General features: G+C 40.7%; 1 protein-coding gene across 2 annotated transcripts in view; it reads right to left on the bottom strand.

Annotated features, from left to right (window-relative positions):
* Positions 1 to 17,047, bottom strand: part of MEGF11 (multiple EGF like domains 11) — a 213,583-nt gene that overhangs the window by 23,533 nt on the left and 173,003 nt on the right. For both annotated transcript variants that reach the window (XM_075159743.1, XM_075159742.1), the window contains exons 12-17: positions 16,376 to 16,510; positions 12,396 to 12,524; positions 9,939 to 10,067; positions 9,097 to 9,225; positions 6,453 to 6,581; positions 6,067 to 6,300 (exon numbers count right to left, since the gene is read on the bottom strand). In XM_075159743.1, the coding sequence (XP_075015844.1) occupies positions 6,067 to 6,300; positions 6,453 to 6,581; positions 9,097 to 9,225; positions 9,939 to 10,067; positions 12,396 to 12,524; positions 16,376 to 16,510 (885 nt within the window). The remainder of the gene's footprint in view (positions 1 to 6,066; positions 6,301 to 6,452; positions 6,582 to 9,096; positions 9,226 to 9,938; positions 10,068 to 12,395; positions 12,525 to 16,375; positions 16,511 to 17,047) is intronic.

The raw sequence follows: 17,047 nt of genomic DNA, 5'->3' as shown, positions 1-17,047 counted from the left end.
TCCATCTTAACAAGAAATTGATAAATATTTCAAAGTACCATCAGAAGAAAGGATGAAAAATTTAAACTTAAGCAGTATCATTTAAACAGCCAAGCCCTGTAAGAAGTAAATGAATGGGTTAGTTTTAATAAACCATGGGCTTAAATTGCAGGCAGAAATCTTAGTTATAGGAAACACCTTCACATGGAAAGGGTAATGAAGTGCTGGGGTGGCTTCTTGTTCTCATCACCGGAGATCTTTAATGAAGGTTGGCAGCAGATGGGTGAGGAACAACACGGACCTGGCTGGCACTGTCCGCAGGAGGGGGGTACCCAGTCACCATCAGCTGCCTCTCCTTGCCCTCAGCGTTTGCATTCTTGTGAACATGCACTTTGCTTTGCTGACATCTTGTGGAGATCTAGATTTAGCTTAATTTACTGCAAAATATCCCGTTTCAAATAAGTGGTTTTACCTGCAGGGTGTCTATTACATAAGTGCTGTGGCACACAGCTGAGAGAGGAAACTGCACATGCACTTGCACATCTGACCGAGCATTTATTTTCTGCTGAAACATGCAGAGCAATTTTTGAGGTCAGCTCTATTTTGTAGCAAGTGCAGAGGTTTTTAGTTCTAGCTGTTTTCCGAGGTTGTTGCTAACAAAGTATCTCAGATCAGGGCATGATTCCAGAACTAAAGTCTTTGCATTAAACTTCTTTCAGCTAGCCACTGCCCAGCACAGCAGCCAGGCTGCCAGGACTTTGCCATCTCCCCTAACTATAACTCTGTGATATTTGCAATAGGATTAACAAGAAACAGGATATCTCTGGGGGTCTGCAAATGAGAACTGGGGCTGGAACCCAAACGCCGCAATCAGTGCATGCCCATCACAAACACAGCTGCTCACATACAGCCTTGAACCTGCTAATGAGGGATTGGCGACTCACCAGGGGAGCAGAGCTCATCCACCCCTCTCACAACCTGTGGTCCCAGTTAAATATAGACACTTGAATCCACGTCCTTCTGCTTTGTAGGTGAGTGTTGATGGCTGAGTCACACCAGCTCTCAGCTCTGCCTTCCCCCTTCCCTTATCTGTCATGCCCTCGCTCAGCTGTGGGCAAAAGGACCAGCTCGAAGGAAAAGAGGCACAGTCCACTGCCTTTGCTGCGAGATAAGAGGGCACACGCTGACGGTTACTGTGAGCCAGCTGACACATTACAAGTTCACACCCAGCTTATCTGGCTGTAGCTTGTTTCGTGCACCTGAAATGAGCTGAAGAAAAAGTCTACCAGACTGCCCTACTAAGCACAGTGCTGAATTAATGAGTCTGAGCTCGCACACAATTCTGCATCACCAAAAATCTTTTCCTCCTTCATTGCATGCAGCACCATATACTCAGAATTACTCCTTCTACACAGTTCCATTTGGTCGATACTTAAGTACCCACCCAGGATGATTTACCTTGATAGCACAGTCCATTTTCTACACATTTATTCATGAAGCTCTTATAACTGCTGGCTGGAAATAGATCAAATTCAAATCTAATGCTATCCCAGTTAAAAAAAACCAAACAAACACAAAAATCCCTCTCTACCCAAGGATGAGAATTTTATTCTGCTCTGAACAGTAAGCAAAGACTTAAATGACTAAGAAAGAAAGGGAATGATTTAAATTAAAACAAACCAAAAAAAAACCCCAAAGGTTATGTTAACGTTATCATGGGGAGGTCAGTCCTGCGAAGAGATCCATGAGGGCAGAGTCCTGCCATGAGCCCCTCAAGCCTGAGGCTGAGGTCCAGTGGAAGACCCATGAGGTCTGGATGAAGGCCAGAACACTCTATCACTTGAAAGACCGAGCTTCTGCTCCGAGCCAGGGCTGTGAGGACACAAAGAGCGTTGGTCCCCATCCTGCAGCGGCAGCAGGACACTGTAGCGTGGAAACTGGGCATAAGGCCAACCATGAAAAAAGGGAATAAGTAAGCACTCTGCAGTAAATACAAACTCAGATATCTCAAGCTACGAAATGGAACTGTTTTCTTCTTCTTTTTGTGTGGATTTTCACAACCCCTACAGAGTGTCAGTGGGGTGGATGAAGACTCCAAGCGGGAGGGTTCACTCTGCCACCTCCTACTGCACCTCATCTGCAGGATCATTTCTGTAAATGTCTTATCTAGGCTGCAGGATCCATGACGCTCTATTTGTATCAAGCTTTGCTTAGGTTTTAGCTCTCAGCATAGGATTCACCCATATCAGAAAGTTCCTTAAGACCTTGATAAGACCTCAAGCATCACTTCAGCCCATAACCAAGTCTTTGTGAAAGTCCTGAAAAGAAATCTCTGCTGCTCTCCAGCACTACTGCATAGTTTTCCCTTCTGTCCCCATCTGCTTGAATTAAACAACCTGCACTTCTTTAAAATCCTTTGTTGGATGCAATGTACCGTTCTCATGCTGGGGAGCACCATTTTGATTTCAGGCTTATTTGGGAAAGTCTGCTTGCAGATCCATGTGCTGTGGTTAAGCTCTCCCAGCATGGGTGGTTTTCTTTCCCACAGGCTGTTGGGCAGAGTGTATGTTTTGCTGCCACATCCTTCATCCACAAATGCAAAAGAGTCTAAGGGCTGCCCAGGGGATTCCCCTTCCTTACAATCTCTCTCACACATATGCACGGATTATCAGCATCAGAAGAGTTGAAGACGTAAAGACTAAAAACATCTTCCAGAAATAAATTAATGTGCTGGAAGAAATTACTGCCTCCAGGAGCTAGGGATCTGCATATACGACTCTAATCAGAAACAACAACAACACTACCCTAACAAGAGTAAACAAGCAAAATAACAACAGTGGTCATTCAGGTTAACCATAATGTTATGACCCATATAGGGCTGGATACTGCAGTCATTGTTCAGGTGGAATTCCTGCTGAAGTCCATGGGTTTAGTGGGATTATATTAATTGCACAAGTACATCACAGTATTCTGCCCTTAATCCACATACAAAACTCCAGGTGAAGGTTGAAATCCCTGTTACCTCTATGTAATACTGCTACTGTCCTTCAGTGTCCTCTGCAATGCGCAAATGCACACATGCACTCATATACACACGCGTTGTTCTTGCCATCAAGCCATGCTATGAGCCTCTATTTCTTATCTGTGATCTTGTCTCAGTATCCATCTCCCCAGTTTCTGCTGGGGAAGATGCACGTCAGCACCTTTAGCTGTCTTTCTGCTCTATGGAAGTGACAGGCTGAAAAGAGCCTTGGTAAGGCCAAAGCTGGGAAGGTTACTGATGGGTAGAAAGTTTCAGTAGGAGAAGGTACTGGAGGACAGTCAGAATTTGGCAAGGAGCTTTCAGAAACCCTTGTCTGGAATTTGTAAATGCCCTTCTAAAACAAAGACCAAAACTTGAAACAATGCTGATACCTGCAGACAATTTATAATGAGATGAAGATGGAGCAGTGTGATTTCTAACTTCTTAGTCTTCCTCTGCAAGCTCAGATAGCAGAGTTTTTCAAGGGGGAGGCAGGAAGAAAATTGTTCTTGTGACCTCCAGAAAGAGGTGGCTGACCCCGCTCTGCTGCAGCTTCTGAGTGATAAAATTTATATTGCTACAAGGACTGCACAAAGAAAGAAAGAAGAAAGAAGAAAGAAAAGGCCCAGTCTCTGCATTCCCATCACTGACCGAGATGAACAGGAAGAAAACATTATCCAATTCCTTTCTAGAGAAGCCCATACAACACCACTGAGCTGGTGCTGTTCAGGATTGCAAGGACCTGGTACTTCAGTTTTTTTACAAACTGAGCTGACACAGAGCAGCAACGCCACAAGGGCAAGAATTAAATTCACTGTCCTTGCCCAAGGACCAGAAGAGATCCCAGGTTCAGTGCGGCTGAAGGATGTGATCCCTCAGATATTTATGATGTATCCAGGAATTCAGCCATCCCCCAAATATTTTTTTTTCCTCAAGTGCTTAAGTATCATGGGGCATCAGGAGCTCAGGGATAGGTGGCTGCACCCGAAAGGAATGTGAAGAACATTGTATAGGGAGATGCAATGCCCACAAAGACATAACCTGCAAGGACAGTCCTGGGCTACCAACATCTTCAAACGTAAGGGTTTCCTCTCTGTGGCTGAGGAGGAAAGTCATCTGTCCATGTTAACTTCGAAAGATGAGAGTATCCTTTCTCAGCATTAGCCTTTTTTTGGACTGCTTGCAGAGTGTAAGACTGGGATACCATCAGGTTGATCAGAAAGTCTCCATTCATGATAAAAACATGGAGAAAAAACAACCAAAGGATTTTTGTTCCCTTGTCTGAAAGGAGAAGCTCAATTACTCCAGTCAGGGACTCCCAACCTCAGCAATATTCCTCTCCTTATTTTGAAATTTGTAAGTTGTGCCTCTTAAGCATACTGGGTTACACATACATAAACTAGAAAACCACAGAAATAAATGAGGTGTAGCAGGCTTTGTAAATAAATGGATAAAGTGCCAATCTGAAAGAAATGGATCACTGGAAAGTTCAGAACATTTTTCCATGCCAGCGGCTGTGCTCTCTCAGAACTCGGAGCCTCACTGCTGCTGAGATGTGCCACATGTGTCTTTTGCATGTTCATGGTCTGGCTCTTCCCATGATGTTGAAATGACAAATTTCAGGCCAAATTGTGCTGGCAACTAGCCGAGGATCAGACGAGCCCTCTCTGGCAACACTTTCATACATGTCTTACCCAAATGGGCAGCTTAACCACGAGCCTGCAAAGCTAAAATTAAAAAAATAAGAGGCAACGGGAGGAAGTCCAAGGCTAATTTTTTTTTCCCCATCTTGTAGCTATCAGAAGAAGGAATGCTCTAGTATAGGCCTGAGTGGTCTAAATACGAGTTCAGGCCATGGTGTTCAGCAGACAGCCCCTGATGTGTGATACGCCATTGCAGGAAACTCTGGTATGAGGACTGAAGTCATGCTGCCATGGCAGAAGCTCCTTGATTAAGTGCCAGCTGTAGCCAGGCACCAATATCGTTGGCTCGGTGGGAGAGGCTCCTTCCAGGTGCATCCTGGGCAGGGAAGTCCAGAACGAAGCTTCCAGCCATGCCACCCCGAGACAGCACAGAAGCCAAGTCAGAGCCAGCAACAAGTGGCTGGGCCTTGTGCTTTTAGACTAGAAAGCAGAAAGAAAAAGGCAATGCACGACTGGGAAAGCAGAACTGCTAAGCCAACCTCTGCCTGTTTCAGGACCTTGTATTTACTTGGACTTACAGTTTCAGCCATTTAAAGGGAAGTGAAGAGGTGAAGTGCAGTCAGAGGGAAGCAAACCCCGAGGCGATGCCCACTAGAGACAGATCGGAGGAAACAAGAAGGAGGTAAAGCCATCTCCTGTCTGGCATCCTATCTGATATTGGCCATAGAGGAATGAAGAAGAATGACAGCATTGAATAGGACTTCACATCCTCCAAAGCTTAGCCAATCTGTCAAGATAAGCTGTCCTCCATAGCAGTAGCAGAAGATAGAAAGAAGCAAGAAATGTGATCTCAGTATGACTTTTTTTTGATCTTAAAGAGCCTTCCTATTCCTCTTTCCTATGTCCATCAGCTCCTGTGAAGAAAATTCACACCAGCTGTCTAGACGACGAGGATTGGTCTGCACACAGAAGAAAGTGACAATGAATAGGACGCCTCAAATCACAAACTGCAACATAGACAAAAATAAAACCTTACAATTGACCCAGTCAATCCCATTCCTCATGTGAAAAAAAGTCGTCTTCTGAAGGTTTCACAAAGGGAAAACTTCTCTGCACTGCAATAGGAATGCAGCCGATTTAAAAAAACTGGAGTTGATGTATTCCATGCAGCATATTTCTTGGCTAGGTATATCCTGTATTGTGTTAAGTAAACTTTCATATATGAAGCAGCTTAAATCAGTTTTAAGTTATATTTGCTTTCCTGTCCCTGTTAAGTGTTAAAAGACCATGGTATTCAGGGGAAGAACAGAAGTGTCATTATTTTTGAGACTCAATAACACACATTATACATCACAGAAGCTTATATTTCCCCAACATACAGGAATATGAGTCTATATTTGATTAACATAAAAAGACCCTTACCAGAAAGTGAGTAATCTGTATTAGTCATCCTCATGGCTGGAGTATAAGATACACTTGGCATGTCATGGCCCTTCTCCTTCTGTTTCCGTCGATACCACACAAACAGTGCCAGCAAGACCATAATAATTAGAAGGAGAATAATAATTCCAATGATTGCTCCCACTGAGTGCCTCTCTGATCCAAGAGCTGGGCTAATTTTAGTATAGGGGTTTAATTCTTCCATCATAAGAGCCGCTGTTAAAAGTAATTCATAACACACTGTAAATTGAATCGTGCATTTCATTTTTGAAATACTATTTTTTTAAAGCAAGTACATCATTGTAGGGGGAGAGAGAGAAAGAGAGAGAGAGAGAGAGAGATATTTTACAGATAGGATTTCACTATACCTTGATCACATCGGATTCCTTTGAAGCCTGGACTGCAGTAGCAAGTACCTGTGACATGGTCACATGTAGCGTTATTCATGCATTCACATAGTTGTTTGCAACCATAACCAAACGTTCCTGGGGAGCACTCTGGGAAGCCAAAGAAAAAGATTGGAAAGAATTCTACTTTTTTCGGGAATGGGTGAAATGCTTGCCACGGAAAATTCAGCAGAAAAGTCTCCCTGGTTTCAGTGTCTCTAGGATAACATCCTAGTGTTATATTATTATTATTTTAAAGCAGGAGATAAATGTATTTCATGTACAGTTTGGGGTATTACTTATTAAGCTGTAACTTTCTGGAAAAGTCACACAAGACTTCACAAGGATGAAACCAGTAATACGCACAGAGATTTTAAAAGGCTTGATATATATTACAAGTGTACAGAATTTAACAGGGCATGAGCTCAGAAGCTGTAGACAACATCTTGAAAGAGCACAGCGTTCTCCAACAACTCTGCATATATTTTTTTCATGGTGGTAGTTGCAAAGAAAAGTTTTAATGTACCTTTATATGAACACAACAGACTTCTACCAAACAAATCCTGCATGCTTTCATACTTATCCCTACTACTGCTAGAAGATGAATGTAACATTGTAGGTGGAATTACAGAATTGAGCATCTGAATGATTTGATTTGCTCTGCTTCTGTATTAGGATTTCTAATATAAAGGCATTTCTGTCCTGTCTTTATATTTCTATCAAAGACAAAATGACTGAATGTCCAGCTGAGAAATTTATTCATACAATTACCATGATGGGCTATTACAATAAATCTGTAGGCAGCTTACTATACTTCTTGAGGCACTATTCAATAATAAATTGAAAGAAACAACTTCTGTCACAGCTACTTATTTCTATGGAGAAGACGCATTATTGAATGCATGCACACTTGCTATGATTCTTTAGAATATATATTGTTTGTTTTAAGATGTGACTTCTTGTGTGTCACTGCAAATGTTTTGCATAGCATGACGATACCTTCCCAATGTCAGTCTCTGAGTAACTTTTAGTAGCCAAAATTTAATATTAAGCAATGAACAGTAGCCAGTATCTGTATAATGATTTGCAGTGTGTATTAAAGTTGTATCTCTTTCTTTCATCTGCAGGTCCCCAAACAAGGGAAAATAAAATTATTACAATTAATGCTTATTCTGATATTAACCTGTAGCCTACGTAAAATGAATAAGGCCTAAATTTTTGGACTGCACCACAGAAACGATGTCTGCATTTAGGCATTTCATCTGCAATGAGGTGTGACTGCCTATTCAGCAGGATTTTGAGAAGGAAGGAGTCTTAATGAAGAAATACTTTTAGATTAAATAGTAGAAAAACAAATAAATAAATACATTCGTAGTTTGGATAGAAAAGAAAGCCTCAGGCTTTGTACAGAGGTCAAATTATAAACGCAGCTTCTTGATTAAAATCTGCTATGATGCAGTTCTACTATGGAACTTTTTAGTTTCCTATTTTATTTATGGTTGCAGTGTACACAAATTCACAGTAAGTTAGCCACTTACAGAGTTACAGTGGTTCCATATGTAATCCCCACATGAGCACGTGAATTTGGTCCTGAGATACATGCTTTGCTGAATGCAAGTTTGTGCAAAAAGAAAAGATGTTCATGAATTTAGTTATATGTACAAATACTTTCATAAAGAACCACGTAGTAAGCTACAGTTAAGAAGCTTTCACTTGCAAATCTAGCAGGAATGTTACTGTATTACCTTACTGCCAAAAAAAGTAATGAAACCCTGTGGAATTAATGCTTGGTAAGGTGAGACGGATTTCACCCTGCATTTAGAATCCAAGTAAGTGTGTGAGAATTTTCTTTTGATTTACTATACTGGACAAACAAGTAATTATTCAACTACAGCACATACAGTTTCCACTACCCTAATTCTCTGTTCTTAAAAGAAGCCATTTGGCACGGCGCACTAAATATGCCAGCAAGACATTGACAACAATTACAGTAAGATATGCCAGTACCCTTGCAAGGTAATTGAAGTTCATTGTTAAACACTTGCTCACTAATCAAGTTAAACACAGATCCTTCCAAAAATGGGAAGTGGCATTTTTTTCCTTGATCTGTTTTCATTGCAAAGATGAATCTTTATTTGGTTCACATCTATAGCAGAACAACTTATGCAAGAAAGCCCCAATATTCCATGGAAGGCAGAGAGCAGAAAGGACTTCTTTCTTTTAACCCTTCTGTCTTCCTTTGTGCCCAGGGAAACCTGATGCTGCTGCCCTCAATGATGTTAGCGAGGCATGATGCAGCTTGTGTTTTTCTATTAATTAGGTACAAGTTGTTCGGGCAGGCTACATCCAGTCAGCACTGAGCGCAGTGACTTGCTTTTATCTCATCTAACTTTAGGCTGGGAATAGAAAGGCCTAATTTGCAGAGGATTCACTATATTTCTTTATGCTTAAACAGACTGTCCAGCTTTCCAGAGATGCCTTCTTCTCCCTATGGATTATATAAGGTGCCTGCGGTTACTGTCTTGCTGACATCAACACCTCATTTAAAAGCCTATTTCTGCAAAGAATTCTGAAATACGCCACCCCCTCCGGAGAAATAGAAAAATGAAGTCATGTTGCTACTTACTTTGCTCACATTGTTTGCCTGTAAATCCAGTCCTGCATGTGCACTGGCCAGTGATGTGGTCACAGTCTGCTCCGTTTTGACACTGACAAACATTGGCACAGTTTTTTCCATAAAAAGCAGCTGGGCAACCTTTCAGGAATCAGAATAAGGAAACACTAAGAAATAAGCTGAAACACAAACTCAGACATGTTATCAGCACAAAATATGTAAGCCTATAAATCTATGTATTTTCAGCCTCTGTATATTTAATAACATTTATTTGATCATCCACATGCAGAGATACTACGACAGCCAATTTTCTTGAAGTAGTGTTTCTCATATCTTACAGAATTGCCTCTTAAGTGTTTCAGAAGAACGAAAACTTGACCCATTTATACAAACTACATTTTCAAGAAGTGAAAGAAGGTGGCTAAACAGAAACTCTCTAAAAGGTCAGCGATCAATCAATTACTTGCAAGCGAAAGAGCCTTCTTAAAAGGCTCACCAGAATTTGATCTCCTCTTTTGTACAATGCTGATAATTTGGCACTAGTAGGATGAGAAATCTCAAATGCTTTCCTAACTCAGATCACATATACTGGGGCTTTAAAAGCAGGGACATAGACTGTGCAAATTCTGATAATGAATCAATAATCTAAACGATCAGTCCCTCCTTTATCGAGTGCCAAAGGCATAAAAAACCTTGAAAAGCTTCAGGACTCTTTTCTTTGGAGTGATGCGAAGTTATCACAAGTAAGAAGCAGGTGGTTTAACAGGGAAGACTGCAATACTTGGAAGAGACACGAGGTAGCAGCACATACTTTGACAGATTCCCTGGCACAACAGTGTCTCTGAAAGGCTTACGCTGAGTGCAGTAGAGCCCCGTCCAACCATGAGTACATCTACATTCTCCATCGTAAGGGCTGCACATTGCTCCGTTGTGGCAGTTGCATGAATGAAAGCAATCAGGGCCCCAAAACCCAGTGGGACAAGCTATGAAAATAAAAAAGATTTGTCAGCTGACAAAAAAAAAGCAATGATACTGCGTTAGCGCTGCGGAGGAACAACAATAAAGGGAGAACCTGTGAGACACCAGAAAAGGCAGAACTTTGCATTGCAGAGTTTGGCATCGCCGCAGCAACTCCCTGACAATGACCGGTCCTTCCAAGCCAACAAGTGCTTTGCAAACCCAGGTGCCAGCTGCAACCTCACCCATGCTGTCAAGCCCTGGCACAAGAGATTTCTTCCCCGTGTAGGTCAGGTGGCAGGATCAGGTCTTTGCTGCATATATGCACTGAGAACCACTGAAACAGCGGCCCTCGACACTACATTATTCTAAGTGCTCTAGCCACTCTCCCTGCCTTACTGGCATTATCTGTGAAGACAATTTAGACAGGGTTTTAAGATATGGAGGTAATTTAATTTTCTTTTTGATATTCTGGAATTCTTGCATAATAAAGCACAGCTATTCATGGTTTACTTTTGCTATGCAATCAACTACGAAAATTACCACATTCATTTGAAGCATAGAGCGCTACTCAAATTAGGTAAAAATGTAAAGAAAACTTCCTACAGTATGAATTCCCATCCACAAAATCAGATTGCTTTTGTTGAGGGGGCTAATATTAAATTAAAATCTCCAGGTCTATTATATATTTCAACAAGTACAATATTAATACTTTTTCAAAAGTTATTTTAAGCCTCCCTCCAAAAATGAATGCAGTAAGTTACAGTTATTAGTGCCAGACTAAAAGATCCAAAATGATGATAACCCTTCAATATAACAACTATATTTTTGCTTTAAAAAGCACTTTCCATTGCTTCCTATTAAAGACATGAATTAATAAGGCATGGTTCCCAGGAAACCTGAAAGTACAGAAACCGTGCCTATTTCCATGTATGCCATTGGCTCCAGTTCTGACGAGAAATGCAAGTTTCTGGCATATGACAGACATCTCTAAAGCCAGAATGAATAGCAAAAAAACCTGCCATGACGTAAATCAAACAAAAGGTCACTGAACTCACACAATGTAAAGCTGAACAGGATTTGGCCTAAAGTATTCGTGCTACAAGCAACCAGAATCACTTTACAATGCCTTTGTAAGCCAGAGCTGCAGGGTCTGTTAGTGTCTCCAGAACTGGTTCTGGAGTTGGAGCTAAAATTATTTCCTTTGCAGCTCCGTCCCTCGGTCATTCCAGGTTAACTGGTGCGGAGGGAGGTCTGACCAAAATAGCTCAGTCCCGGACTCAGGTATGCGAGGCCAGGTTCCGACAGGAGCCTGGTGTGAGGCCAGGTTCACGTTGGGAGATTTACACTTTCTTTACAAGAAGGTAAGTGAGGAAACACCCAGGTTCCCACTTTGTTCATCCAAAATACAAAGTAGCTATCGCCAGGTCCTTCTGCCTGCTAAACTGGAAATTGTTGCTGCTGAACTGGCCTGCCTCACTCTGTACGAAAAAACATCTTTTTTCAAGGTTAACAGAAACTAACAGTCATTTCCCAATTACATGGCTAAATATAATGAGGAATCTGTGAGGCTTTCTGTCTTTTTTTCTTTTTTTTTTTCTATTTTTGAGTGACAGCAATATTCCGCCTGTGGAAGATGTACAATAAAAGCAAAATTACAGCCGTCTGTTTTTATCCGATCCCTACTTTATCACTTGAAGTTTAATATATTTTACTCTGGAATGCTGTCTAATATGCTAGTTGTATCCTGAATATGAAGTAACATTTCTGAATGATAGGATATTGCTTCCTTCTGTGATCTATCTTCAATTAAGGGATGCTCTCAGGAAATGACACTTTGGGATCAGCAAATGCCAATCTTCTACCTGGGCAATTTTCAAGAAGAAATCCTCCATCCCTCCAAGCCCACATTGACTTTTACAATTAAATTACATTTAATAGAAATATTTCAGCTGCCTAATTTCTCAATTCTGGGGTCTTGGTACATGAAAACATTTACTGGTTAACAATTTCTAAAGTAATAGCTGAAAGAAAATGATTTCAAAAAATAAATAAAACACAATCCAGCTAGATATTAAAAGGGAGCATGGAGCTTGCTTTTCTGATAAGAGCTTGTGACCTCCCTTTCCTGTAATAGAAGCTAGTAACAGCTTCTGCAAATTCCAAATGCAGAAATTAATTTAAGCCAAAGCTAACTTAGATTAATTAAAAGAAATAAGCTATAAAGAGAGTAAGGCACTGGCTGCTGTAATACTTCAGGGATTTCCCCAGAATCTGTCTTTAACTTTCAGAAAACACTAAACATGAAAATATGTTATTTTAAAGTGGAGGTGGAAAAATAACGCTTTGCTTACTCTGAGAGCAGTCCATCCCTATCCAGCCTGGAAAACACTGACACGATCCATCAATAGGATTGCACGTCCCGTTCTCGGTGCACTGACAGACCTCGGCACAGTTCTTCCCGTATTTTCCACTGGGACAGACTGTGAAAATATAAGGCAGTTTACTGAAGGCTCTTCATAATGAATATAAGGAAGTAAGTGGCTGGACGGGATTGATCTGGGGACTTGGCCAAGGGGGTCCCTTGGTGCAAACCCCGAAATAGGGTTCTGCGCTGGCTCAGAGGATTACAACCTCAACAATGAGAACAACAAAAGTAGGAAAGGAACATTTTAGGCTAAATATCAGCCTAGTGAAGAAGTCTCAAGAAGATGAAGAGCAATGGGGACTCTTACTTTCAGGTCTGTCACTAGAACCTAACTCCCTTGTTTTGTACAACTGATAATGACAGTAATAATGGACCAAAAGCTGCAAACCTTATCACCTGGTATGATGGCCTGACATACTAGCCACGGGTATTGTGCTAGGTGGCCAGTGACCATGAAATGGCTGATGGCAGGTAAGCCTGCAAGAAGAGGCTGAAGGAGCTGTAGTCCTTTCCCCTGCTATCCCACCAGCACCACAAAATGCATCATGCGCCATGCGGCACTGCAATATTGCGTACACTAGAGTACCTACCTCGTCACTGTCCTGATTCCTTCTGGATCAAATAGTGGTGAGAGAGGAAGGTGTCTTTGCTACAAAATACACCAGGCTTTGCTGAAGATCAACTTTCAGCAATGCTGGAGGGAGGCAGGCTCCCAGCATCTCACAGATTCAAATCATGCAAGCAGAGAGTAAACCAGGAGCAAGACTGCCACTTCTGTAAGTATTTTTACCATATAATTCTGGCAGAAGATTACTCCTACAAATAAAGCACATATCCAGTTGCTGAAATGTCATGCTTGTCTTTTGGCGTCTGTTCACCTATTCCCCTCCAGCACCCCTTGCTGTAGTAAGTGTTCAATTAGGTTGAAAATGTGGTTTCCAAGGATTATATATATGTTTGACTGAGAGTGGTTAAACAGATGTGCTGCATCCTAACAAAATCAGTGTCTATTCCTGTATGTCCACCTAGCTTACTCCTGAAGTTGGAAGAAAAGAAACTCTAAATGTTTTTCAGAGCCATCTTATAACATCCTAAGCACAGTGACATAAAACTAATAGTCACGTAGATCTTCAACCTCCCACCAAATTATTGGAAATCTTTAACATTAAAGTTGATGGAAAGCTCTGCTCAGTAATGAATGAAATGTTTAATTTCTGTGCTCTTATTGGCTGTGTTCCCTGACAAAAACAGATGTATTTTCAAAACAAGATAAAACATACAGTCCATCTTTGCAAAGAATGTAACAAATGGAACTGGACTTGTATCCTGGTAAATAATAGTGATGTCAAAAAAGTGATTAAGGCACTTCTCTGAATTATGCAACTGTTTAACCACTTCAGCCACTCTCACTTTCTCATACGTAGTCTCTTCAGGTGACCTCAATCTATCCTGACTGTGAATCAGCCACAGACTGAAATCCTGAGCTGTGATTCATTTGCTTTTATACAATATGCCATCCTCTACTCTTACTATGGCAGAAACCTAAGAATGTGCATACTATTGTTTCCTGCATGCATTTCTATATATTACGGACTTATCTGTAGGAGTGGATAAAGTTGGTCTTGGCTTGCAAATTATGTGCTAAACAGAACAGTTCTCTAACTGAAAAGAGATAAAACTAAACACAATATACAGACACAATGAAAAGAACAATACACAGACACAAAGAGAAAGAGAGAGAAGGAAACAAAAGCCCTCATATCACAGAAAGAGCAAAAACTAAAATGATCTGTCAGTCTAGGTTCTCATATATGCTACACCATTATTCAGTTCCAATGCTCTATATAGAGCAGTTCAATGCAATATTTTTATTGCATCTTTAAGATGGAGATAAATAACATCACTTAAATGAAGGCTGGAGTTTTTATATGTACAAAAAAATAGTTCTCAAAAGACTTACTTAGAATAGGAGCTGATTTGCACTGCAACATGGAATACTAATGAATCAGGAAAAGATTTGTGATCCAAACACCGATGCCGACAAAGGCAACAGGTCATACTTTATAAAAGAAATGCTTCGATTCCACACAGTGAGAGCTAGCAGAGGGGTTCCTACCGTCTGAGCACCTCTTGTCTCAGTGAAATAGTATGATGCCCTCCAGAATGTCAACACAGAAGGATTACAAAACCGATCCTGCCAAAATGGTTGTTCTCATTAATTTAAGTAACTTGGTTGTGGATTGACACAGTGACTCTCTTGTAAAGGTGTGAGATCCAAATCCAACCACTTTTTCAAATGTCTCAAACATTTTTAAACAAAACAGTGAAGTAAGGACTAATACCACTTTCTTCAGGAGCAATCTGATTGTACAATGCAGATAGTGATGTTAATTAGCTATAAAAGCTCTGAAGTGGGACTCTGAAAGTCCCTGTGAGATGTCAGGTGTGTTCTAGCAGTGATCACAAGTTATTATCAATCCATCTTGCTACATGATTGTGAAAGATATTCATAAAACAGCTACTTAGTTGTTTGCTGCTCAGAATCCTTAGCACAACCATGTCAAGCTGTGCAATTTCAGAGCTTGCACAGCTCCTTGCATGCACGTGCTGCTGACGGAAGAATGTTCCCACTGCCAGAAAAGAGATGGCACAAGGAGATGAAAATTCAAAAGTGAAATCTTTGTTTCACGTTTTTCTAATGGAAAACATTAATTAGCACTTTTCTTTCTACAAAATAAAGTTACATGCTAACTCATTATGACAAACTGCAGCACAAATTGATTTTAATTAGGACATGAATATTTTAAAATTAATTTGCTGGATAGATCAACATTTCAAAGTAAAACCAGAAGTGTTGAACATCTGAGCAAAAATAAAATAGTTTTCTTAAGAGGATAATTAGCCCTGCTTAGGCTTTGAAATCTGGCTAACTTTCACATAAAATGGACAAATTCACTGAAATACGTTCATTTTAATAAATTAATTGGTATAATGTTTAGTTGACTATACAGCACAGGAAAAAGAAAACATGGTTATACTTAATCTATGTTTAATGATTTTGCACAAGTGCTGTCTGCAATTTCTAACTTACTGAAAAGCAGGTCATTAAGAAGGGTCAGTTCAATTTTTACAGGGATGGTGACTTCACGAGGGCAGTAGCCATTACGAATAATCTCTTCTAAATCTGTATGTAGAAAACACCCACAGCAGTATGCAATAACTGAGACTCTGCAGAATACCGTAATGATTTTGTGGGCATTTTTAGGATAAAACTGAAAATGAAATATATGGTTAAAAGTGGGCTAACTTTCAAAGATACAGAAAGGTGACGGACATTAGGAGAAGTTGAAGCTACTCTTCACCTGGGAAAATTAATTCATTTTTCCTGCCTCATTGCAAATTTTTCTGTCTCCTGCACTTGTGTTTGGGTGCACACGATTTTAGCTATTCCCAGTCAGGTCCTAGACAGTGTAAATAAGGTTCCACGCATTATCTGGGTGTTTGGGCTTGTGCACCTGAGCTGGCCTTTACCTTAACTTGTGCCTATACCTCCTGCTGAAAAAGAGTGCATGAAGGTGCCATCAACATTTAGCATATGATAGGCTTAGCAGAAAGGAAAATGAAACCATTGGATGGTTGATATATTTACAGCAGGTGTCTCATTCCATATTCATTTCAATACAGAGCAGCAGACGTGTTCTATTTACGAAAGCAGGAGCACATCATATTTACAAAAGGGTGACTAAGTACCTATTTGCATTTTCCCTCCGAAGTAAAGAATTTTGTGTGATCTAAACTGCTGAAACAAGTCAAAAAGGCAGGAACCTTGTGATCGGTCTTGCTGCAAAGTCACAGACACAGAAACTTAGGAAAGGAGATGGCACTTGGGGGTCTTGGGCTCAGTACCTTGGTTGCAGAGAGTGCCAAAGAATCCAGGCAAGCAATCGCAGTGTCCTGACACGTGGTGACAAGGCCCGCTGCTGTGCACACACTGAGGGCATGGCTGACTGCAGTGGTGTCCATAAAAGCCAGGGGGACAAACTGAAGACAAAATAAAATAAGCCGTCACAGGTTTTCAGAACACTTCTCGTTGCTGAGAGCTTGAGAATTCTCTCTCTGTCTTAATCCCAAACCGATAATTCTTAATTTATAAGAACAAAAAAATTGTGAAGCCTGTTGGATTATTCCATGTCTAACAAAGTGCGAGCTCTGAGTAAAACTGCTCCTGTGGTTCAAACACCATCCTACCTCATATAAGTCCTTGGCTATTTAATAATACAGCGGAGCTCTCAGCAGCCTCTCTCTCTCATGGCACTAATTTGAGTCTCTCTAGTCTGCTCCAGCTAAACTCCTCTACAAAACATGGGAGTTTAAGATGTTCAAGACCTCATAGCCCACTGGCAGATATGATTAATAACACATATTCCAAAGCTTTTAGGATAGGTAGGAAGAGAAACACTTATACACATGTACAGACAACAGAAACTCATAATGCCATTTCCTTTGGAAATTAGGCTAAGAAATCAGAGAAGGTGTATTAGGAAACTCTCAATATTTTATGTCTAAACAGCTATGCCA

The sequence above is a fragment of the Calonectris borealis genome, chromosome 11 (genome assembly GCF_964195595.1).
Source record: "Calonectris borealis chromosome 11, bCalBor7.hap1.2, whole genome shotgun sequence".
NCBI classification, from domain to species: domain Eukaryota; kingdom Metazoa; phylum Chordata; class Aves; order Procellariiformes; family Procellariidae; genus Calonectris; species Calonectris borealis.
The sequence above is the reverse complement of the archived record's forward strand: the minus strand, read 5'-3'. Positions and strand labels throughout refer to the sequence as shown.